A 24,100-nucleotide genomic window follows, 5' to 3' on the forward strand; every position below is an offset into this window, starting at 1 on the left:
AGCAGAGAGGATCATCTGCAGGTAACTCTCTGTCTTTCTGCTCAGAACTGAAGCCCCGGGAGAAGAAAACACATAAAACTAGCGATGGAGAGATTCGCTCTTACTTTAAACATCAATATAACTCTCTTTCCACAAGCAGGATTTGGCTGGTTTCACGTAGTCAAGCATAATCCTCCAGCACCTGTTTTGTAGAGGTGCACCACAAACTCAAACGCACCTTTACGTCTTCAAATAGTTTATTGCATTTCCTTATACATTCCACATAACTCAATGGTTTGCATGTTTTAAAATGTGCTCAAATGTTTAACTCAAATGTTTCCCAAAATGATAGCAGACACATTAATTGTAATTTTAATATGATACTCCCGAAGCAGATTAGACTGTACACAGAGCATACGTATTGATATAAAATTTACAATATCCCTTTAAATAGCAGCTTTTTGCACATACAGTACAAAAACACACACACGCACACCTATAACATACAATGGAACCCACTAATTTATTCACAGAAGTATTTTACAGTAATTTACAAATCCCTTCATAATACTGGACTCTCAGAAATGTGTGTCATCTTTCAAAATCGTCATCTAGGTCAGGATCACATTTTAAGTGAAGCGTTCACCCTGAATGACATTAAAGGGATAAACCAGTAGGAAAAATTGAATGGGAACAGAATTTCCACAAAAGATGGCAAAAAGAACGAGGCTGTATCAAAAAAGAATGAGATTTAATGGCGTGATGAGCCTGTGGTTCTGACACCTGGTAGGCCGGCTGCGGAAATTAATCCTGATAAATCCTGTCAAAATCCTACAAACAACTCGTGTTTCGTACCAGATCTTAACGGTGTCTTAACAGTGAGAGTACCACATAAGCAAGGTGTGAATGCCAACAAGGAGCGATCTTATATTACCAAGGGAACGATGTGAAGATACCTACAGGACAGGCAGTTCTGCTAGGACGACAGAAAAGAAGGATAAGCACTTTATTTGGGTTTTAACTCATTGTGTTTTCTCTGCTTGTATTTTGCAGCCTGTTTTTATTGGTTGTTTTTTGTTGCATTACTGTACAATACATAGATAAACACCCTCAAAACCTGTGCATAATTCCTAAAGATTAAATGATTGGATGGCATATTAAGTAGGATATATTATTATTATTATTATCATCATCACTGTTATATGTCCGTCCATCTATGTCCAAACACGCTTGTCTTAAGTAGCTTTGTGGGAGTCTACAAAAGGCAGATGTGAGGCATGGAATAACCCACCGCCGAACGCCAGCCCATCACAAGTCATCGTTATTAGGATTATTATTATTATTATTATTAATAATATTATATTGTCAGTCAGTGCAATTCAGTTTGGTTTGTACATAAGCTACTAAGGATACAGCCTCACCCTCCATGCAACCCCCCCACGCACACTTTTACAAAAACATGGATGTGTGTTTGTCAGCTGGCAGGAGGATGGCCAGACGCCTCCCCCTGACTGCACATCAGTGTGATCCACGCCAGAGCCTCTGTCATTGGTTGAGCCCTTAACTGTCACACTGCCAATCCGTGAAATATTAAAAGATGAAGATTAAATGATATACAACATGTTCAGTCTGTAATGATTTCTGCAACATTCTGGGGCCAGTCTGTAGCAGGCTCAGATCATGGGAATCAGGATCTCTCTCTCTCTCACACACACACACACACACACACACACACACACACACATACACACACTCGTCATGTGTTCTGACCAGCAGAACGCAGCATTATCCTGCCATAGTAACCAAGCCAACAGCCAGCCAGCTATTCATACTTGCACAATGGGCAGCATTAAGAATCACTCAGCAATACAGAAACTTAGCGCCTGGACATGCTCTTATATCTCTGGTTAAACACAGAGTCATACAATACAGCACAGTACACAGCAGTACAGCAGAGTACACAGCAGTACAGCACTGTGAACAGCAGTACAGCACTGTGAACAGCAGTACAGCAGAGTACAGAGCAGTACAGCACTGTACAGAGCAGTACAGCACTGTACACAGCAGTACAGCACTGTACACAGCAGTACAGCAGAGTACACAGCTGTAAAGCACTGTACACAGCAGTACAGCAGAGTACACAGCAGTACAGCACTGTACACAGCAGTACAGCACTGTGAACAGCAGTACAGCAGTGTACAGAGCAGTACAGCACTGTACAGAGCAGTACAGCACTGTACACAGCAGTACAGCACTGTACACAGCAGTACAGCAGAGTACACAGCTGTAAAGCACTGTACACAGCAGTACAGCAGAGTACACAGCTGTAAAGCACTGTACACAACAGTACAGCAGAGTACACAGCTGTACAGCAGAGTACAGAGCAGTACAGCACTGTACACAGCAGTACAGCAGGGTACAGAGCAGTACAGAAGGATACAGAGCATTACAGCAGAGTACACAGCAGTACAGCAGAGTACACAGCAGTACAACAGAGTACAGAGCAGTACAGAACTGTACACAGCAGTATAGCACTGTGAACAGCAGTACAGCAGAGTACAGAGCAGTACAGCACTGTACACAGCAGTACAGCACTGTACACAGCAGTACAGCAGAGTACACAGCTGTAAAGCACTGTACACAGCAGTACAGCAGAGTACACAGCTGTAAAGCACTGTACACAACAGTACAGCAGAGTACACAGCTGTACAGCAGAGTACAGAGCAGTACAGCACTGTACACAGCAGTACAGCAGGGTACAGAGCAGTACAGAAGGATACAGAGCATTACAGCAGAGTACACAGCAGTACAGCAGAGTACACAGCAGTACAACAGAGTACAGAGCAGTACAGAACTGTACACAGCAGTACAGCACTGTAAACAGCAGTACAGCAAAGTACAGAGCAGTACAGCACTGTATACAGCAGTACAGCACTGTAAACAGCAGTACAGCAGAGTACAGAGCAGTACAGCACTGTACACAGCAGTACAGCAGAGTACACAGCTGTAAAGCACTGTACACAGCAGTATAGCAGAGTACACAGCTATACAGCAGAGTACAGAGCAGTACAGCACCGTACACAGTAGTACAGCAGAGTACACTGCAGTACAACAGAGTACAGAACTGTACAGCACTGTACACAGCAGTACAGCAGAGTACACAGCTGTAAAGCACTGTACACAGCAGTACAGCACTGTACACAGCAGTACAGCAGAGTACAGTGTGTGTCGTCCATCTGCTTATGAAAGATACTTCCACTTTCTGCAAAGTTTTGTTTGGGCAAACTTCTGAAAAATGTAAAGCGTGGTTTTAAATTAAGTTAATCTTCCCAATTGTGTGTAATATTAAATATCACCTGAGGGGAAGAGGCCAGTCATACTTCTAAGTTAGTAACATTTTCTTCATCCAGATCTATAAGACCTAAAACGCAGAGAGGAGTGCCAGAGAGCAACACTCATAAATGCTGAGTATATATATCACCCTCTAGGCAGCACCAGGCTGCAACGCTAGTCCATTACTAACAGCACAGCTGTGTAATGATGCAAGCGGGGCTCTGATCAGGGACATCTGGAGCTCTGAGGAAGCCGACAGTCACCGTGTTTGGGATTTTGGATGGTTTCAAGTATTTTCAGGAGACAACTTTTGGTGGTGCTTCGCATTAATCCGCACTAGTAGCTACGCTGCCACTCTTGCTACAACAGCGTCTGTTATCACTGAAGGGTGCGTAGCGAGATTCATCTCGAGGGCTTTCATAATAGCCATGCAGAGAGGAAAATGTTCAGCAGAGCCTGGTAGGTGATGGCGGCCATCTTTTCCCTGTTTTACCGTAACATACAAGCCTGGTGTTAAGACAGAGATCATAGTGACAATAAGGATGAAGACCACAGATGCACTGGAACATTGCTGTTCACAGAATGAAACCCGGGCCAGTTGTGCATAGATTGTGAGCTTGTCGCCGTTGCCATTGTGAAGATATCTAGGTCCTTCTGGGTGGCACTGGTCACATGGGCAAATGAGCGTGAAAAGAAGGCGAATCCGAACAGCTCCCAAATATCACAGATGTCATCATGGTCGTCTTCAGGGTGCCATCTCTCCAGCGGCTTGGGGAAGGTGCTTCCACTAGAAGTTCTTCTCCAGGCTGGGGTAGTACTTCAGCACCTTATGGATCCACTCAGCATAGAACGGCACGCTGACGAAGACCGCCGGACGGCCGGCTCGCGCACAGCCCCTCCCATGGATACTAACCCCAAGGACAGCTTTACTCTGCCCTTCCTTACACACCAGGGGTCCTCCATAGTCCCTCTGGAAGAGAAAGACATTCAGAAAGGACAATGAGATGTTCTGCTGATGAGCAGACAGCAAGCCAAGGATTTCACTAAAAACGAAGGACAGAGTGTTCCTGGTACTTCACCTCGCACACGCCCTCATCCTTCCTGCCTCCGGCACACATTTTATTGTCCCCGATGTGGAGGTTTCCTTGGTGGAAATCATGGCAGGCTTTATTGCTGACCACCGGCAACTCCACGACCTTCATGACCCCTTCATAGCCAGTTCCTGAGGAGAAAGACGTCAGACAGGGGCTGGCTTCATCGCGTGCATGCCGTGGGGTGGCCAAGCATGAACTGGGAGGAAACCAGCCGCACCTTTGGTCTCACCCCATCCGTACATGGAGCAGGTGGTGCCCTCCTCCACGGCACATCCTGCAACGGGAAGCTGGATCGTCCGCACGTGGTCAGACAGCAGGGCTTGTCTAGTTTCAGGAAATGCACCACAGGACTGTTTGTTAATGTCAGGTTTCAGACGCTAACGTGCTAATCGGTGCTGCCAGAATGAGTGATTTACTTACATCTCAGACGCTAACGTGCTGAGGCAGTGCTCCAATAAGTGACTTACTGACATTTCAAACAGTAATGTGCTAATCAGCACCATTACAATGAGCGGCATACTAACATCTCAGATGCTAACGTGCTAATCGGCGCTGTCCCAATGAGCGACATACTATCATCTCAGATGCTAACGTGCTAAACGGCGCCGTCCCAATGAGTGACTTACTGCGACAGCCGCAGCAGGGCTAGATTGGAACCCTCTGGTCCGCAGACCACGCTGGCGATCTTCAGATCCTGTTTTGTGGACACATTCCTGTCTGAGTCGTTGAAACGGTGGAACCCCATCCACACTCGGTACTCAGAAAGATCTGGGACGCTGTAGAGGAAAAGTATGCATTACTGACACAATACTGGGTACATCTGGTACTGGTGTAGTGTGTAACTCAGTGCCAGGGGTGTTGGAGGAGCAGGGTGGCCGATTCACCCTGGTCTAGCACTTCTTAAGGAGCCCTCCCACTCATATTTCACCATGGGGGACACCCTGCATTTTCACATCACACACCCCGACTCAGTGGGATAGGGTTAAAATGGCCGGCAGAGTGTCTCCATTGGGTTCTTAATCACTCCTCAGACTCTATGTATGGGACTGTTGCTTTGAATAAAAGTATCTGTTAAAATAAATGCATGGGCAGAATCCTTCAAATGCAACACAGCCAGTGCTAACATGTTAGCAATCAGACACCCTACAGCAGTCTGCAGTGTTTCAATTGCATCTTTTTTTATTTAAACCCCAGCAAAGTGTCAGACATGAAGACTGTTCGCCTGGGTCCGATTACGTGCAAGCTTGCAGGGAAGTGGGCCGTCCATTGCAAGGCTGGGTGTCTGTAGCGCATGCTTACACAATCCCAGACAAACTTCTAAACACGTGTGTGATGTGAGCCTCAGGTCACAAGTCATGACCATGACATGCAGATAGTAAACATAAGATGCTGCCTACCAAAAAAAAGCAGCCGAATTCTTATATAAGCTTTTATCCTTAATGTTTCACTAACCTTAATATTTCATAATTATCGTGTGAAAATGAGAGCGTTACCAGGACGAGAAGCACTGTCGATCAGTCAGGACCCACTCCTCTCTGATAAGAGACCCACCACACCAGTGATGGCTTCTGGAAAAGGGCGAGTGAGACCATCATCACATCATTTCCATTCGTTGCCTTTTCAGTTCCCACAACAGTATTTCAGCTTTATCTTTTGTCTTATGTCTGTCTCTTAATAGTTCATGTTTATATATCTTACATAATTTTGTCATTTTTTGCACTATAACCAATGATATTTTAGCTCAGAATATGACCCAAGGATCATAGCTGTGAAGGTCACAACGAACATGCTTTGACTTTTGTGTACACCCCTTTTGCATTCGGCCGGGAAGAGCAGAGGTGACGACAGAGGGACAAAAAGAATGCAGAACACAAGTGGGGGGGGGGGTATATATGACAGGAAGTTACTACAAGAGGAAGCTGTCACTGACAGTCATTACCCTTTCTGTATGCTGACCATCCAGCTGCCCTCCTTGATCCGCACTTCAGCTCCACCCACAATCCTTGTCCTCTTGTGAATGAAACAAGATGGCTTTCTCCCATCGTCTGAATAACATGCAAACACATGGCAACTTGACAATGAGTGACTTACCTCACAAAGCCAAAGTATACCTGCCTGCTACCTGGAGATACACAATGGCAAGAGCAAGGCTTCTAAATCAAGCTTTAAGATCTACACTTTAAACCTGGGATGTGAATCACCGTCTGAGTCCTAACAATACAACAGGACAGTCCTTAATTCTCATATCTCATAAGGTCCACTAAGGACTGCAAAACAACATGTCCAGTAACTGCTGGCCTGAATCTCATGGCACATCACTGAGTGCATACGATGGGCTTTGAGGACCAGAGATTTGCTGGGATATGCTTCCCGTGTCCTGGACAGCTCATGTCAAGACCTCCCTCTTATCACAAGTTAGTTTGGACAAACCAAAGCTCACGATAAATGCATGAGAGAGAAGATGTTACAACACCAACAACTGCAACATTCATCCAAACTGGAACCTTATGGATATTGAATATGTGACTTACTTTTTGAGGGGATTTCATTGGGAGACGTCTTGCCTGAAAAGCAACAACAGGCTCAGTAAAACACAATCGAACTCCTTGATGAACCTATTTAAAGTAAGTATGAAAGTCAGCAAGGCACAGCATGTTCCCATTAAGGAAACTCCAAGTAAAAGCCACGATTAACACAACAACAACAACAACAGAACAAGAGAGGCTCTCACTGACATTTTGATCTACAAAATTCAAAGCAGACATCGCACATAATCAGACAAACCCAGACTGAGGGGAACGAAATAGCTGACAATGTGAGTCAGACAATACAGTTATTTAGTGACTGGGCTACCTGGCTTGCACCTCAAAAACATCTGGTTAATTCGCTGGCTGTAAGCAAGATTCATAACCAACATGATTCCAAACCCAAAGCATCTTAAGCTTTATCGTTCAAAATTAGTAAAACATGGTAGATATTGAGATACATGGATTGAAACTGAAAGTGTGAAACTGAACTTAAGTTAAATTTAAATGAATTGAAACTGGATTCCATTCATCTCTCATGTAGAGAGATTAGTTGCTTTCCTGAGGGATGTAGAGTACCATCCTTTTGTCACGATGGTACAGTAATGAATGTCAAAGTTCCAGCAGAAGCCTAAACAGACACTTCAGCAGATCTTTGTACTCACAAGGCTTTATGTTGCAGTAGTCCCAGGGAGTGGAGGACGAGTTGGTGAAACACCAGGGTCCATGCTTGTCCTTATCTGGGTTTCTGCAGAAGTTCCTCTCTAGTTCTGCAGCCACTGCCAAGGTCTCTCTAATTCTGTTGAGAAAGAAACAACAAAGAGTCAATGTCAGTCTGAAATTCAAGGGGAGCAGCATCAGTGGCAGGCAATTTGAGTGAAGGTGCGTCATGTGACAAGACAAAGAGGAAATATGTGCACCACACCAGCAAGGAGGCCAAAGCATACCACTGAACATCACCTATGAGGAGCAACAGAGACTTCCTGTCAGTGGTGGAGATATGATCTTTACTGGGGAAATGCTCTCGGAGCTGACACATCCTCACAGATCCAGAGCTCCTACTCTCCATAATCCTAATAGTTCAAGAATCTTCAGCCTTGTCATTAGCTGAGGCAGAGGGGTTATGAATGGCAGGAATGTAGTCAAGAAACACAATGCTTCTGAGTTTGTGAAGAGCAAGGAGCATTCCGGCTCCCCCTCAAGAGTAAACAAACTGCTGCTGACATTTTCCAGGCCGGACCTTGAAGACAACTTCCTGGATGTGAGCCAGATAAAGAAACTGACTTAGTCTGATTCAGTCAAGGAGACTCACCATATTTAATCATAAATTACGAGACTCAGAGAATGTATCCCTTTGAATCTTGCTTCCTTTGAACCTAAACGGGCTTCTCACTCATGACAGCAGAGCAAGTGTAGAGATCCTGTCACTCTGTCGTCCACACATAATGAACCCTCATTGACCCAAAAATGTCTTCTTTTGCACTTTACCGAAATCAAAGGGCTGTACAGAGAAAGGTCTGTGATGCAGAATGTCAAAGGACTGTACAGAGTAAGGTCTGTGCTGCAGGAAGTCAAAGGACTGTACAGAGTAAGGTCTGTGCTGCAGGAAGTCAAAGGACTGTACAGAGTAAGGTCTATGCTGCAGGAAGTCAAAGGGCTGTACAGAGTAAGGACTGTGCCACAGGAAGTCAAAGGGCTGTACAGAGTAAGGTCTGTGATGCAGGATGTCAAAGGACTGTACAGAGTAAGGACTGTGCTGCAGGAAGTGAAAGGGCTGTACAGAGTAAGGTCTGTGCTGCAGGATGTCAAAGGACTGTACAGAGTAAGGTCTGTGCTGCAGGAAGTCAAAGGACTGTACCGAGTAAGGTCTGTGATGGAGGAAGTCAAAGGGCTGTATCGAGTAAGGTCTGTAATGCAGGATGTCAAAGGGCTGTACCGAGTAAGGTCTGTGATGCAGGAAGTCAAAGAGTTGTACAGAGCAAGGTCTGTGATGCAGGATGTCAAAGGGCTGTACCGAGTAAGGTCTGTGATGGAGGATGTCAAAGGGCTGCACCGAGTAAGGTCTGTGATGCAGGAAGTCAAAGGGCTGTACAGAGCAAGGTCTGTGATGCAGGATGTCAAAGGGCTGTACAGAGTAAGGTCTGTGATGCAGGAAGTCAAAGGGCTGTACCGAGCATAGTCTGTGATGCAGGATGTCAAAAGGCTGTACAGAGCAAGATCTGTGATGCAGGATGTCAAAGGGCTGTACAGATCAAGGTCTGTGATGCAGAATGTCAAAGGACTGTACAGAGTAAGGTCTGTGATGCAGGAGGTCAAAGGACTATACAGAGTAAGGTCTGTGATGCAGGAAGTCAAAGGGCTGTACCGAGCATGGTCTGTGATGCAGGATGTCAAAGGGCTGTACAGAGCAAGGTCTGTGATGCAGGATGTCAAAGGGCTGTACAGAGTAAGGTCTGTGATGCAGGAAGTCAAAGGGCTGTACCGAGCATGGTCTGTGATGCAGGATGTCAAAAGGCTGTACAGAGCAAGATCTGTGATGCAGGATGTCAAAGGGCTGTACAGATCAAGGTCTGTGATGCAGGATGTCAAAGGGCTGTACAGAGCAAGGTCTGTGATGCAGGAGGTCAAAGGACTATACAGAGTAAGGTCTGTGATGCAGGAAGTCAAAGGGCTGTACCGAGCATGGTCTGTGATGCAGGATGTCAAAGGGCTGTACCGAGTAAGGTCTGTGATGTAGAATGTCAAAGGACTGTACAGAGTAAGGTCTGTGCTGCAGGAAGTCAAAGGACTGTACCGAGTAAGGTCTTTGATGTAGGATGTCAAAGGACTGTACAGAGTAAGGTCTGTGATGCAGGAAGTCAAAGAGCTGTACAGAGCAAGGTCTGTGATGCAGGATGTCAAAAGGCTGTACAGAGCAAGATCTGTGATGCAGGATGTCAAATGGCTGTACAGATCAAGGTCTGTGATGCAGAATGTCAAAGGACTGTACAGAGTAAGGTCTGTAATGCAGGATGTCAAAGGGCTGTACAGAGCAAGGTCTGTGATGCAGGAGGTCAAAGGACTATACAGAGCAAGGTCTGTGATGCAGGATGTCAAAGGGCTGTACCGAGTAAGGTCTGTGATGCAGGATGTCAAAGGACTGTACAGAGTAAGGTCTGTGATGCAGGAAATCAAAGAGCTGTACAGAGTAAGGTCTGTGCTGCAGGAAGTCAAAGGGCTGTACAGAGTAAGGTATGTGCTACAGGAAGTCAAAGGGCTGTACAGAGTAAGGTCTGTGATGCAGGAAGTCAAAGGACTGTACAGAGTAAGGTCTGTGATGCAGGATGTCAAAGGACTGTACAGAGTAAGGTCTGTGCTGCAGGAAGTCAAAGAGCTGTACAGAGTAAGGTCTGTGCTGCAGGAAGTCAAAGGGCTGTACAGAGTAAGGTCCGTGCTGCAGGAAGTCAAAGGGCTGTACCAAGATGTGTTTGCTTATAAACTCACTTAAAATACTGTGAATTGCTCTTCAGCCCCCCTGGGCGATTATATATTTATACTGGTCGGTACAGCAAAGCAGGATGAATTACCTTTCCCTGTGGTCTTCCCACTGTCCACAAGGAATTCCGGACCTTGTCTTAGCCAGATGTCCTCTATAGTTTTCCCCATTGTCCTCATAACAGTCTATAACATATGAAGACAAACTTACAATGTTACTTCCTCAGTTATATACAGTTGCATAAGAAATATGCAAGTTACCAAGCACTTAAGACTTGGATCTCTAGGGAATCATATTTTAAGGTTCTGGCTTTGATTCATATATTCAACTTGGTGTAAGAATGTCTAAAACTGTCACTTGTGACTTGATTAATTTTACTTTAGAAACCAAAACTTGTGTTTGTCAATGTAAAACGTGTTTAGTTAAGACTGAATGTATAAAGGATTGATTTTAAGTAGAAAGTAATTTATGCATAATAATATGGAACATATATATTAGTGTGGAGAGGTAGGGTCCGGTTTCAGAGTTTCACTTCATAGTGGGCTTCCGGAAGCTTCTAAGGCCATGCCCTAATTTACCGATATTTAAACAAACCAAAAATGAATCACAAAATTTGACTCTAGGCAAGTCATGTGACCAATGATCAATGAGAAAGAAAGATCTCCAGCAAGGTGGTGAGTAACGTAAGGACTGGGCAGAACCTCAGCTGAGTAACGGGTCATTCGAACGTTTGGTTTCGTACCGTCAGTCGCAGCTGATTCAGGGTCACACCTGGGAATGTTCGTGCAGAAGGCCATTTTCACTTTGGGGTCAGTGGTGAAGCACCATGGGAGATCAGCGCCATCCGGGTTCCTGCAGTAATTCTCCCTCAGGTCCCTGACGTACAAAGAGCGACAGACGTGGCATTATAGCGGCCACCAGGGGCCATCGTCTAACAGGTTCCTGCTGTAACCACATGAGCCCGTCCAGAAAGTAAGTGATTCGGAGCCACAAAACTTGCCGGTGACTGAAATGGAAAAATCAATGTACCGATCTAAACACTCCCACCATCTGGGGCATTCCAGAAAATGCCGCCAATAGTGAGCGAGGAGAAGCTGCGCGAGGACCCCGACCATGTGACATATCCAGGCGTCCCCACAAAGGCCACGTGCCAGCTGTTTGTGACAGTGACACCATTCTGCCGTTGAGGTGAAGGGCCTCACTTGCACTTGTAGTTCTGCGGGCTGTAGGAGTGGTTGTGTGGAATTTGTGAATCCCAGCGCTGACACTTCACCCCGCCAGGGGTCACGCTCACCGTCCCCCGGTACGTCTCACCGCGACCCTGGAAACACGCCGTTGTCATGCCAATGTCTGGCACTGTGTTCGAGTCTGAAAGAAAGACGGATGAAAGATAGGTCTGAGCACTACAATATAACATTCAAGCAGGAAGTATTGGTAATCAGCCATGGTGACCACCCACAATGCACCAGGAGCAGCTCCAGGAAGATTCACGCTAACATGGTGATGACACGTGCACTGACAGCTTCAGTGGTGTAAATATTTTATTGTAAATACGTAATTATAAATCATAAATTATGCTGTACTCCTTTTTCAAGCAAATATTATGGCATAAACTACATTTTTCAAACCTCGAGACATTTCAAGAGCAGCTTTTCAAAGTATAAACATAACCAAATTCTGCTATGATTTATATACGCAGGAGGTCGGCTCTGTTAACTGGGGTGTAAATTCAAATTAGTCCCAAAGAGACACAATGAAATCCTTCATTAAATGTAATCACTATCTTCTGCAGTCCCCCTGATTATGCGTATGAGACGCCAAGGGACGCGTAAGCATGTTTCATCAACTCTCTGCTGAATTATTCCCAACTTACCGGCATTACGGCGAATTTAACAGACAGGCGCTCCCAATAAAAGCAAACATAAACTGAGGTTTTTGAAATACGGGTCACTGGCTGACATTATGACTGTCTACCAATAAATACACAGTATTTACTGACTTAGGACAAACGCCGTTGGCATTATTTCCACACAAATCAGAAATAATTTCAGCTAACAAACAAGCCACAGAGACTCATTATCCTGGAACCCGACAAGGTTTAAGAGCGCAGCTTTGGGTCCGAGTGAGTTTATATAACTATTAGCGGAAAGACGTATCATATTCCAGCATTAGGATTGATGCACTGTTCCAAGTATGGGGCTCTGGTCATGCTAACATCTGTTCCATCTGTGGCGTGTGATTTTTTTAAGGTGCCTGAGCCTTTCAGACTGTTTTTCCATCTACATGTAATTTATAATGGCGTTTATGAAACAACACGGCGATCTGTTTACCCCACATAAGCCTGGATAGCACTGTGAATATCCATCCTTGGCAAGTAACTGGACATTAGTAAAAATAAACACAGAAGACAGAGTCATCGTTAAGACCAGCAGCAATTAGTTATGAAAATAAAGGCGCACAAGGACTCTGGAAGTTTGTAACGGTCATGTGAGCAGAGGCCCCTGATATAAACGACCCATCTGCGGGGTCTTTCTGGGGGACCCGAAGTGTGTCCAGAGCTTTCCGCTTATCATCCCACTGTTGTGGAAGGTCAGTGCTGTCCAGGGGTTTGAAGAAATAAATAAGGCAAACCATAATAAGTTTACTGAGGTAACGTGTGAGACAAATCGGGCCACAGATAGTGTTCATCCTTCCATAAACACTCGCTTTACAAACAGCATTCCTCAGCAGAGGCCAGTGAGTGAAAGGGAGGCTCACCGCATGCTCTGATGTCACAGTACTCCCACGGCGAGCGGGGGTCCAGCGTGAAGCACCATGGCCGCAGACGATTGTCGGGGTTGCGACAGTAGTTGTCATTGAGGCCTTTGTCGGGGTACCTGCGAGGAAATTGGAGGGGATTGGCTCGTCTGAGTGCATGGTGAGGGCTGAGGAACCGATCCAAATGGATCCCTGAGGAAACTGTGTGAGCCTCAACTGGGTTCTGCTGGAAAGACCTCAGCATGTCAGATCGTAAACGCAGGCACCGAGCTGCCATCCTTAAACGAGCTGTTTCTGAAATGTAGATCCCTCCAGGTTCAGCTACTTAGACAAGATCAGTCTGCTTTGCTAAAGAGAGACTGAAAGCTGATCCAGCAATATGTCTGTGTGTGTACATAACATAAACGTTCACACACCACAAACATGCAAGACTATCTGAATAATATGCAGGCAAAGTGCTTTGTTTAATTCACCGTCAAACGCAATCACATGGAAACAGGCTTCTGCGGAATAAAGTCCAAAGCATTTCCCACATGTATGAATTTGGATTAGAATAAAAATCTCAAGGGATTGTACTAATCTAGGTACTTGGGAAAACCCGTAGAACAGTCCTGACATCAAATTCCATGAATGCCGATTCCCAGGATTCAGTACGGAATGGGCACATATCTCAAAATATATGGGGCATAAAATATTTGTTTAAGACTGGCAAGAATAATCATAATGGCATGTGATACCCAAATAGGCACTAAGGAAGTCTACTGCTGAGACTCAGCCTACATAAATAAAGCTGAAATATAGCATCATCAAAGGTAGCAGGTACTCTTTCTATGAAATGAAATTAGTGCTATTCAGCAGATAATTAAGATAGAATTTACTCATTATATAAAAAGCAAAGACAGAGATGCAGAAAACAGGCCCACCGTTGTTTCCACAAGGCAGATGTTTTACAGCATCGTGAAGCTGATTCATTGGCTGGTCGCCTGGCCGGATTTCTCAGCAACACGAAGCGCCTGAGAGTGTCAGCAATGGCTGACAGCACACCGCTTTGCTAGTAAACATCTCTGCACCCTTTGTGTTGGTGCAGAGACAGAAGATCTATGTTCTAGGCACTTTGTCTTTGGTGGGTTTGGGCTGTGGCAGGTTGTAGACCACGAAAGCAAACCCTCCTGCTTGGAGTTCAACACCAGGGGGCTACAGAGGCCATTGCTGGGAGATCTACCTCACACACCCACAGCAAGGCATGGGAATCAAACCCTAAATATGCTCTCGCCAGTCTGACATGGGAGAATGTGCCATTCACGCGGCACCATTACCGTGGTACTCTTCATGAGTATTTTGGTCGGCTCTTCTCTGCAGCTTCCTTGAGGTTAGAGCAGTGTAATCCTCAGACTGAACAGAGATGTTCAGTGACAAGCAGACCATGCTTGTTGTGCACAATCTAACCAACAGAGGGCGATCTGTGGCTCAACGGGTTAGGCCACCGTGCCTGTGATCACCCCCTGACAAATGCTCCTGCGACTCCAAGGGGGGTGACAGACAGATTTTCCCTCCAATCAAAATGTAACCTCTTACCTTTTTGGGTGGAAAGCGTGTCTGTGTGGCTCCTGCAGGTCCCATCTCTGGCACTCCTTTCCGCTCTCTGTGTGGTCCATGGGTCCCCTGTAACTCTCGCCATTGCAGGTCATGCATTCCACTGCGGACAGAAAAGGTCTCCCATAAGAATATGAGGAATAAAACAGGGGGAAGACGGACACCTTCTTAAATCACTTCGGATGGGGGCGATGTGTGAGGTTTTCTTTGGCTTCAGAGAGTCTGCATTCATTCTGATTCCCACCCCACCCCCACCCCCCATAAAAGCATTTGCACCGCCAATGCCCGGCAACGAGCGACCAGCTCTGGGATCGCCGACGCTGCGGTGTGTAAATCCACATGTGGCTTTTCATTTACATTACAGGTATTTAGCAGATGCTTTTACATTGTACATTAAAAAACAGGGTCAGACAGGCAAAGGAACAATTAAGAGTTTAAGGCCTTGCGGAAGCAGGGATTGGAACTGGCAACCATCCAATCAGAGGTATGGAGTCCTCACCCAATGCACCACACACCTCGTGCAGTTTGAGCACTCTCGTGGTTTTGACTGACGTACTATTTCTAGAGTCCCACAACATAGCAACAAAACATCCAAACGGTTTCAGGACAAACTTGTGAAACCCTGATTTATGTCGACTTCCTGGTGTTTCTGGAAATGCTACGCTAATTTATTTAAGAAAAAAAAAAAAAAACATGCTATGTTTCTCCAAAGCATGTTGAGGAAAGACAGGCTGCATTTCTGCCTTCTGGAGGCCTGTGACTCTACGCTGGATAAGGAGAACAGAAAGCAGACGGAATGCTGAATGCTTCACGCGGCGATCAGCTTTCTCAGCCAGATCCCTCATGCATTTTTCCCTCATGTCACGTGATAGAGATGGAGGTCCAACATTTTACGTTACAGCGTTTTACTTAGTAGAACGCTAGGGTTAAGGGCTCAGCTCAACAAGCACTGGTGACTTCAGTCAGTTGAGCCCAGGATTTGAGGCAGCTGAGCCCAGGATTTGAGGCAGCTGAGCCCAGGATTTGAGGCAGCTGAGCCCAGGATTTGAGGCAGCTGAGCCCAGGATTTGAGGCAGCTGAGCCCAGGATTTGAGGCAGCAGCCTCTGATGACAGACAGTGCATCTGAAGCCATTGAGTCACACTCTGCTTCAGCATCAACATGGAGCTTACATGAGATTCCCACTGAGAGCCGCTGATTTCTCTCCTTTAGACCTACCTTCAGAGCACTGGGGAACATTGCAGCTCTGGTGCCGCAGTTTGGGGTCCGTGGTGAAGCACCAGGGGCCGGTGGGTTCGTTGTCCGGATTTCGGCAGAAGTTCTCCCGGAGATCCTTCTTCTTGTTGCTTGCTGGGAGGAACCTAAGTTCACAGGGATTGGTTAATACAACATGCCGCACTGGTGCATTGTGGGTCTGTGAAGCTCATCTGGATGGGGCTTGAACTTTTACTCTGACATTCACCAAAAAATGGCCTCGAACCAAGGTTTAGTAACGAAACGTGTTTGTCAGAAAGAAAGAAAGATGTAATGCTGAGCAGCTGCAAAACAGGAGATTCTTCCGTGATATTGCTGAGTAGATCATCAATAACCAAACAGGGAACGTGCCTGGTCCTTCAAGCTCTGCCTCTGGGGAAGTTCTACTCTTCTCCAAGAGATGTTGTCACTGAGCAACATGCGCTCTCTGTGCCAAACAGTAATTAAAATACTTTGGATTGCATCTCAAAGGGCAGTTCTGATGTTGACTGTTAACCAGCCAAGTTTAGAAATCCTTATGAAAGCTGGACATGAGACCTCTGGTGTTTCAATGCCCAACTGCAGCCTTAATACATAATGAAGAACAAGCTTGTTTTGCTCACGCTGATCACAACATTGTAATAGTGAGGCAAGCGGCACTTCATCACACTACCAGGGAATTCATGCCATGTATACATTTACCGAACCCCGATAAATTTGATTTATCACTTTCAAAGGGTCGATAATTTTGCCTTTGGACAGGAGTTTAAAGTTGGTGCAAACTAGTCTGGAAATTCAAACAGGACTGTTGAGTGGATAAGTGAGTAGAATTTTAAATAGTTTACAACAATCGAGCCGGGGCTCAATAAAAGGGAAATTCTCCACAGACTGAACTCATCTCCAACTTTTATGCATAAATTCATTAGCCTCTGAAGCTCTGTGAAACTTTCCGCTAAATTCATGGCACAGTTTACGGTTTGGGAGGAGCAAGAGACTAAGGATGCTGCTTTTCCCCAAACAATGGAAACACGAGCAGGAGCGTGCGGAGCGTGAGGGTGAGTCACCGTAAGAATGCTGAGGCGCGAAAAGGCCTCCAAAGGAAACGAGGTCACTGAACTCAGCGACCGGCATCTCGCTATGGAGCACTCACACACAGAGCACGCAAAAAGGCTCCTTCATCCCTGTGTGGCTGGATTTTACATTTATATATTTAGCAGACGAATTTATCCAAAGCAACATACATTTTTGAGTCAGACCGGGGGTTAAAGGCCAGGCTCAGCGGCCCAATGGAGAAATCACTCTGCCAACACTGGGATTTGAACCAATGCCCTTCTGATCACAGGTAGTTTCCTAACTCACCGAACCACACAGCACCCCCCAGACGGATGTTACTGACATAAACACTGGGGAGTTGGCCGGGTGTCAGGCCCTGACATGTCCTGAAAGGCCTTTTAACACAGTAGGGACTGCCCCACACACATCCCGGCACCTGCGTGAGGGGGAGGTCTCGCACATATGTGAAGGCGGAGCTCTTACGTGTGGTCGTGAGGCATGGTGGAGGCCCAGGCCTGGCATGGCACACCGCTCTCTGTCACGGACCTCATGCCCCTGTAGCTGACGCCAGCCCCGATGATGCACTGTCTCACGTAGTCTGGGGGAGGATCAGAGGGAGGTTCATGGGGAGGAGGTTCATGAGAAGGAGCAGAAGGGGGTTCATGGGGAGGAGGATCTCTTAATGTGGCCACATGGGGTAACAGGTGAACTGGCTTTTAAACCACTATGCATGTCCAGTCTGGGAGCAGCAACTTATTCACAGACATTCATTTATTCTTTTAGCAGGTGCTTTTTGTGGGCAGGATGTGGCTCCGTGGGCTGTGCCTGTAATCAGAAGGTTGCAGGTTCAAACCCAGCCTCAGCCTTGAGTAAGGCTCTTAACCCCCAGCTCCCTGGGCGCTGCTACGGGTGGCAGCCCTTCACAAAAAACAACTTACTCTATGAAAAAAGAGCAAGTTGAGTGAGGCGTAAAGACGATTTCCCTACGGGGATCAATAAAGTATCGATTACTATTATTATGCAAAGTGACATAGTCCTGGAGTGACTGAAATTAAGGGCCTTGCTGCCAAAGTTGAAACCCATCTGCCTCCCTAGGATCTGAACTGCTGTCCTTCTGAGCACCACAGCATCCTGAGGCACACACCACCTCTGCATTCCTTATATCTGCTTCCGGGTTTACCTTTTTTCTCGTAGAGGTCAAAGTTGATATTGCGCTCAGTCAGGGCACCGTGGGTGTAGCTGTCAAAGGACAGCCAGTGGCACTTCCTGTTCTTCTGGTCATAGTAGAACGATCTGTGAAGATATGAAAGTAGGAGGCCGGACGACTTGTGGTCAAGTCCGGAATGGGCCAGACAGCGTGATCAAACCCCAAATGGGCCAGACAGTGTGTGGTCAAACCTCAAACAGGCTACATGGCGTGTGGTCATACCCCAAACAAGCTGGGTGGCATGTGGTCAAACCCCAACAGGCTGGAGGGTGTGTGGTCAAACTCTGAGCGGGCCAGTGTCGCAGGTGCAGCGGGGCAGTGAGTGAGTCGCCATGGCTCCCCCGGGAGAGTCCAGAGCACTGCTTTGATTGAAACCAGCTCTCTGGCTTAATTACTCCTTTAGATGTTAATAGTCGTCAGTTTACGACACATTTGCATCTCCCGTGAAGGGCCAGTTTTCAACTCAGGTATCCCAGACACACTATTCTGGTCAGACTGATGTACTTTAAAAAGACGGCATGAAAACTGGAACAGCTGCTCAGGCTGCAGGCCTGACGAGGGGATCTGTCACACCGCGGGGCCGTCTCCCTCCCCGTGTCACACCCCGGGGCCGTCTCACCCCCCGTGTCACACCGCGGGGCCGTCTCCCTCCCCGTGTCACACCCCGGGGCCGTCTCACCCCCCGTGTCACACCCCGGGGCCGTCTCACCCCCCGTGTCACACCCCGGGGCCGTCTCACCCCCCGTGTCACACCCCGGGGCCGTCTCCCCCCCCCCTCGTGTCACACCGCGGGGCCGTCTCCCTCCCCGTGTCACACCCCGGGGCCGTCTCCCTCCCCGTGTCACACCCCGGGGCCGTCTCCCTCCCCGTGTCACACCCCGGGGCCGTCTCCCTCCCCGTGTCACACCGCGGGGCCGTCTCCCTCCCCGTGTCACACCGCGGGGCCGTCTCCCTCCCCGTGTCACACCCCGGGGCCGTCTCCCTCCCCGTGTCACACCCCGGGGCCGTCTCCCTCCCCGTGTCACACCGCGGGGCCGTCTCCCTCCCCGTGTCACACCGCGGGGCCGTCTCCCTCCCCGTGTCACACCCCGGGGCCGTCTCCCCCCCCGTGTCACACCCCGGGGCCGTCTCCCCCCCCGTGTCACACCCCGGGGCCGTCTCCCCCCCCGTGTCACACCCCGGGGCCGTCTCCCTCCACGTGTCACACCGCGGGGCCGTCTCCCTCCCCGTCACCCTGCCCCGGCAAGGAAAAGGAGGTCAGTAAGCAAAAAGACTACGACCCCCTGGACGGGAAGCGAGGGAAGGGCACGACCGCAGGTGTGTGCCAGCCAGATCTGCCAGCATAGGCTTCTTCCTCAAGGCTGTCAGGGCACTGAAGAGCCCCCAACCCCCCACTGCTGAGCATGCTCACCCATCCCACAGTTTATTCAGTCCCCCTGCATTATCCCACCCCTTCATGCGGTCATATTACTTGTTGTTTACATACACATTGCACCATACATATAAAGCCTTGTGTCCAGCACCCCGTGTCACACTGTCCTGTGTTCTTGCACTATTAGTCCAGTAAAAACCCTCCCTTGTCACTCACTGTCTGTGTGTCGCACCCTGGTCCAGAGGGAATGTTATTCCATGCTGCTGAATACCTCTGTATGGATAGTATGACATTGAAGCCCACTTGGCTGTTATTATTATTTTGATGATGGTTATTGGATTGTTATGTGGCTGCGTTATTCTCTGACTGTGACGAGGGTTAGGGAGTGTCCTGGAGTTCCTCAGTCAAATTCGGCTTTCCTGACACATACACACGCTCCTCTACTTACAAACTTTCAACTTACGAACTTTCAGACATACGAACGAAAAGGGCTGTAAGTCCAAACTGTGTTCATTGGGCTCCTGTCCGCAACATCATTTTTTTTTTCTGTGCACCAATTCCACCTGGTACGACTTCTGGCCGCTACTCCTGCCATGCAGCAGTGTAGCGTGCGAACTCCCAGCATCCTAGTTCTTTGTACTTGCGTATCCCCTTAAAATGATGTCGAATAACATCTTACGAACATCTCAAGTTACGAACGGCCTTTCGGAACGTATCTCGTTCGCAAGTAGAGAAGCGTCTGTATTTCCATTTTTACTCACTGACTCATACATAAAACAACCTGCATAAATGTAACACGATGCACAAGGGTGTCAGTCCATCGCAAGGGTCACACACATATAGACACAGCAGATACAACCATCCCCCAAGAGCATGGTAAAAATGACAGGGTGGGGTGGAATTCATGCCCCCATAGCTCCCTGATTATTATGATAAATTAGGCAAAGCGGCACATGGATGCCGTGAGACAGACCTGCAGAGGAAGGGCAGTTTCTTGTTGCGGCTACACTTCCTTGCACACCTGAAGACATCGACCTCCCTGCTCTTGGTCAGGTAGGACTCATCTGGCCGCAGCAGCCGCACCCCGTCGCTTTTCTGGTAGTCCTGTAGGAAGTGCCTTCTGCCGTCTGCGGTGAAGAGGGAGGGAATCGGCCGGCGGAGTCACAAGGGCAACTGCTGCATCCCTGTCTAGCAGTCAGGGGCCCGTCACTGGATCTGATTAATGTCCATTTAGCCCAACTTCCAGGCACAAGGTTTTTTGTTCCTGGGCCCTAAGCCATCCTGCACCCCCCCCCCCACCCCATGTAGTGACTGTTTGTGGCCAATAGGGTCCCCACACAAATGCGAGGTTTGAATGGCAGTAGACAAGGCTGCTGCCTGCATCTCCCAGGAATAGTCGGTTGCAGCATAACATAGTCGCACCATCAGCAGACACACTGTCAACATATATTACGGTACAGGTGGGGGGGGGGAGGGGGATCTCTGCACGCGTCTTTCACAGACTGCAATCTCTCACTAACGAGCGCAGCGATGAACCCTGCGCCCAATTAGCCTTCGATTTGAGGTTAAAAAGGTGTTATACATCTAGGTCTCGCTACTCAGGCATTACTCATGCCATTATCCTCCCTGGGGCTGATAAGTTTTACAAATCTGTAAAACACAGATGAATCATCTCCTGTTTCCCTCTGTCCATGTGGCCATCCGGCATTGTCCTGCATCCCGGGGCTCTGGACCGACTGTGATGCGCTGCGATGCAGGCTCACGCATCAGATCAGCGACGTTTCACGTTGTATAAATGAATTTGGGGGGAGATCCCTCTACTGTCGCTCCACACAGAACACAAGGGAAGGCTGATTCCGTACATGTAATGTAAATGCCACACATTATGATCATTAACGCTATCGGAAAAACGTATTAATAATGATAATTACGAAAATGCCTATTTCATTAATACGCACGCATTGAAATACCTCGGCTACCCTGGCCTCCCATAAACTACACATTAGTACCAGGTTGTACCTACTGTAAGAGCAGTATTTCTGAACATTTCTCCGGTGACCTAACACTTGCGCTGTGATCCTAAAGTATACTAAAGTAATCAAGCCCAGCATTAGGCGGCCAGGTTACGATGCAGTCTGATGTCCTAAATCCGCAATGCTGCTCCTGGTTTTTCTTCTAGGAAAAAACACGCAATTGCTTCGCAATACTTTGTTTTTCTCCCCCTTTTTTATCCTGACAATCCATGAAGCTACTTTCTAAAAATAAATAAATAGATAAATAAATAAGTGCCAAGATAGTTGGCAAGAATTTATTTAACCGCTGATTTAATCATTAAATAGTTTTAAAACGTTTAAAAAGCGCAAATATCTGTCAATAAGGAGAGAACAGATACAGTATATGAAAATAACGGCGAGCTGTCAAACCCACTTGGCACATAAAAATAACTTCAGTGGATTTAGCTTTATGCATTGCTTTATACGATACGCGGAATGCATTGCTCTCGACACCCCCGAAGAAACAGTTAGGGAAAGTGTTTGCCGAGGTCCAAGATAGAAGTGCATATCCCCCAAAACTCACCTGAATAAACGACGAGCGTTAGGGAGATCAGAGCCGCATGTACCCGCAACATCGTAACCCCGGCGTGTCACCCAGATCCCGGCAGAAATGCCTGCGAGCGGCGCTCCTCAGCTTATATGGTCCGATGTAGACCTGCGCTGGAATGATTAACTGGAAAATCCTTATTACGCTGTAGATACCCCCTTACTGGAAAAGATCCGTCCTCTGCTCAACCCCCAATACGAGCATGTCACACCGTTACCCCTCCCCGCTCCAAGACATTTAAAGGAAAACCTCTCCCGCCGACCTGGAACGCTAAACAGGCGTGTTTATTTGGCTATTTACACTAAACAAGCGCTGATCTCAGCCAGTATTTCTAACCGAGTCATATGCATATCTTTACATATGCATGCAGATACCAGGAAGTACAGCGTGTGAAAATCTGATCAGGTGCATGCAGGTACCTGAAAGGATGCACGTGAATATCTGGTCAAATTAATGTATGTATCTGAAAGGCTGTGTGCGAATATCCAGTCAGGTGCATGCAGGTACCCGAAAGGCTACATGTGATATTTGATCCGATGCATGCTGTTACCTGAAAGGTTGCATTTCAATATCTGATCACACGCATGAAGGTACCTGGAAGTCTGTTTGTGAATGTGCGATCAGATACATATGCAGGTATCATAAAGGCTGCGTGTGATATGATCAAATGCTTAGGGGTACCTGAAAGGCTGCACGTGAGCCATGATTGTAAATTGTATAATGCCCGTCACATTTCGGGGATATAGCTTATCTAGTTTTCTCCCCCTCCTAAAATCTTATGTTTCGTGTATGTTTCAAAGAATCGCTCTGCTGAGTAACCTGAAACATTGCATTAACCTGGCACCGTCTCTCCTGAAATATGAAACAGTGCTCTGGATCGTTGACTTTTATAATTCTTCTGCTTGACTTCAGACTGATTTCTAAGCACAGTGTCAGTAACGTTCAGCAAACATTGTAATCGTATGTGGAGCATAGAAAAGATCACGCAGAAAGATGTAAATTATATATAGAACAATAAACTGTCTACTATAAACATTTTTAAAAGTTCATTTTAAACATTCATGTATCAGCGAACATGAGGGTAAGGTGACAATTACCAGTATATTTTGGAAAGTTTCCAATAAATACAACCTTATTTAAGCTGCTCCAATTTCCCTCATCAACGGAATCATTTAGCTACACTGTCAGGTGAGAGAAACAGCCCCAGATTACGTGCTAATTACAGCTGGATAAAATCTCACTTTGACATAAAGCGGAGGATTTTCAGAGCAGTTTAGACGAAAGTTTCGGAGGAAATGAGCGGGATCATCACTGTGCAGGAATCCGCTATTTTGCCATTAACGAGATTTATGAACTCCTCCTGGCTGCAAGTTTGAAGTGAGACGCTTGATATGTAATGGGTCACATGCAGGTCTTAAAGATGCACGTCCGAAGGGAGACGAGTCTGAGCGCAACTGCAAATGGAGCGACACCCGGGAGCCGGTGGCGCGTAGGATTAGGTCATCGTTCGACCATCATCATATCATATCGGATTCAGGGCTTGTTAGGAATATCCCGTTTTGTCCTCGGAGATCAACACAATGTGTCGAGAAGTAAATGTCTGTGTTTCTGTATTAGACTGACCTGTGAAACAGGCATGAATCACTGCGCCCTGCATAGCTCTCCGGTGGCTTCCCTGCGATGATTCTGCGTTGCTTTGTTTTTCCCCCTCTGCATCACTGAAGAGCATTTCCAAAGTATTGTAACATTAACCCTGTGGTTAGAGACTTGGTACCCAGCCAGATTGGTCACACACGACCGATATTAGCCAGAATAATCGTTCTTCATGCTATTATAAGGAACGATCTGCTGTTTTTCCAGATTCCAGTCCCAGTCTAGT

General features: G+C 47.0%; 1 protein-coding gene across 1 annotated transcript; it reads right to left on the reverse strand.

Moving 5' to 3' along the window:
- Positions 1–218: 218 nt before the first annotated feature.
- On the reverse strand, positions 219–22,412 carry LOC125739382 (hepatocyte growth factor-like). The gene is made up of 18 exons (XM_049009432.1): positions 22,198–22,412; positions 20,594–20,747; positions 18,222–18,334; positions 17,525–17,639; positions 15,974–16,116; positions 14,739–14,859; positions 13,164–13,282; positions 11,609–11,774; positions 11,149–11,282; positions 10,498–10,591; positions 7,597–7,730; positions 6,938–6,970; positions 6,346–6,451; positions 5,900–5,974; positions 5,033–5,182; positions 4,624–4,730; positions 4,392–4,534; positions 219–4,282 (listed from the first exon to the last, which is right to left on the reverse strand). Exons 1-18 carry the CDS (start codon positions 22,247–22,249, stop codon positions 4,100–4,102), a joined length of 2,142 nt encoding a protein of 713 aa, XP_048865389.1. The 5' UTR covers positions 22,250–22,412; the 3' UTR covers positions 219–4,099.
- Between the last annotated feature and the right edge of the window lie 1,688 nt (positions 22,413–24,100).

The sequence above is a fragment of the Brienomyrus brachyistius genome, chromosome 3, assembly GCF_023856365.1.
Source record: "Brienomyrus brachyistius isolate T26 chromosome 3, BBRACH_0.4, whole genome shotgun sequence".
NCBI classification, from domain to species: domain Eukaryota; kingdom Metazoa; phylum Chordata; class Actinopteri; order Osteoglossiformes; family Mormyridae; genus Brienomyrus; species Brienomyrus brachyistius.

Coding starts and splice junctions, on each gene's coding strand:
- LOC125739382 (XM_049009432.1), bottom strand. CDS start 22,249: ATGTTGCGGGTACATGCGGCTCTGATCTCCCTAACGCTCGTCGTTTAT. Junction 20,748..22,197: donor AACGCTCGTCGTTTATTCAG/GTGAGTTTTGGG, acceptor TCTTCACCGCAG/ACGGCAGAAGGCACTTCCTA. Junction 11,283..11,608: donor CCGCAGAACTACAAGTGCAA/GTGAGGCCCTTC, acceptor TTTGTACGTCAG/GGACCTGAGGGAGAATTACT.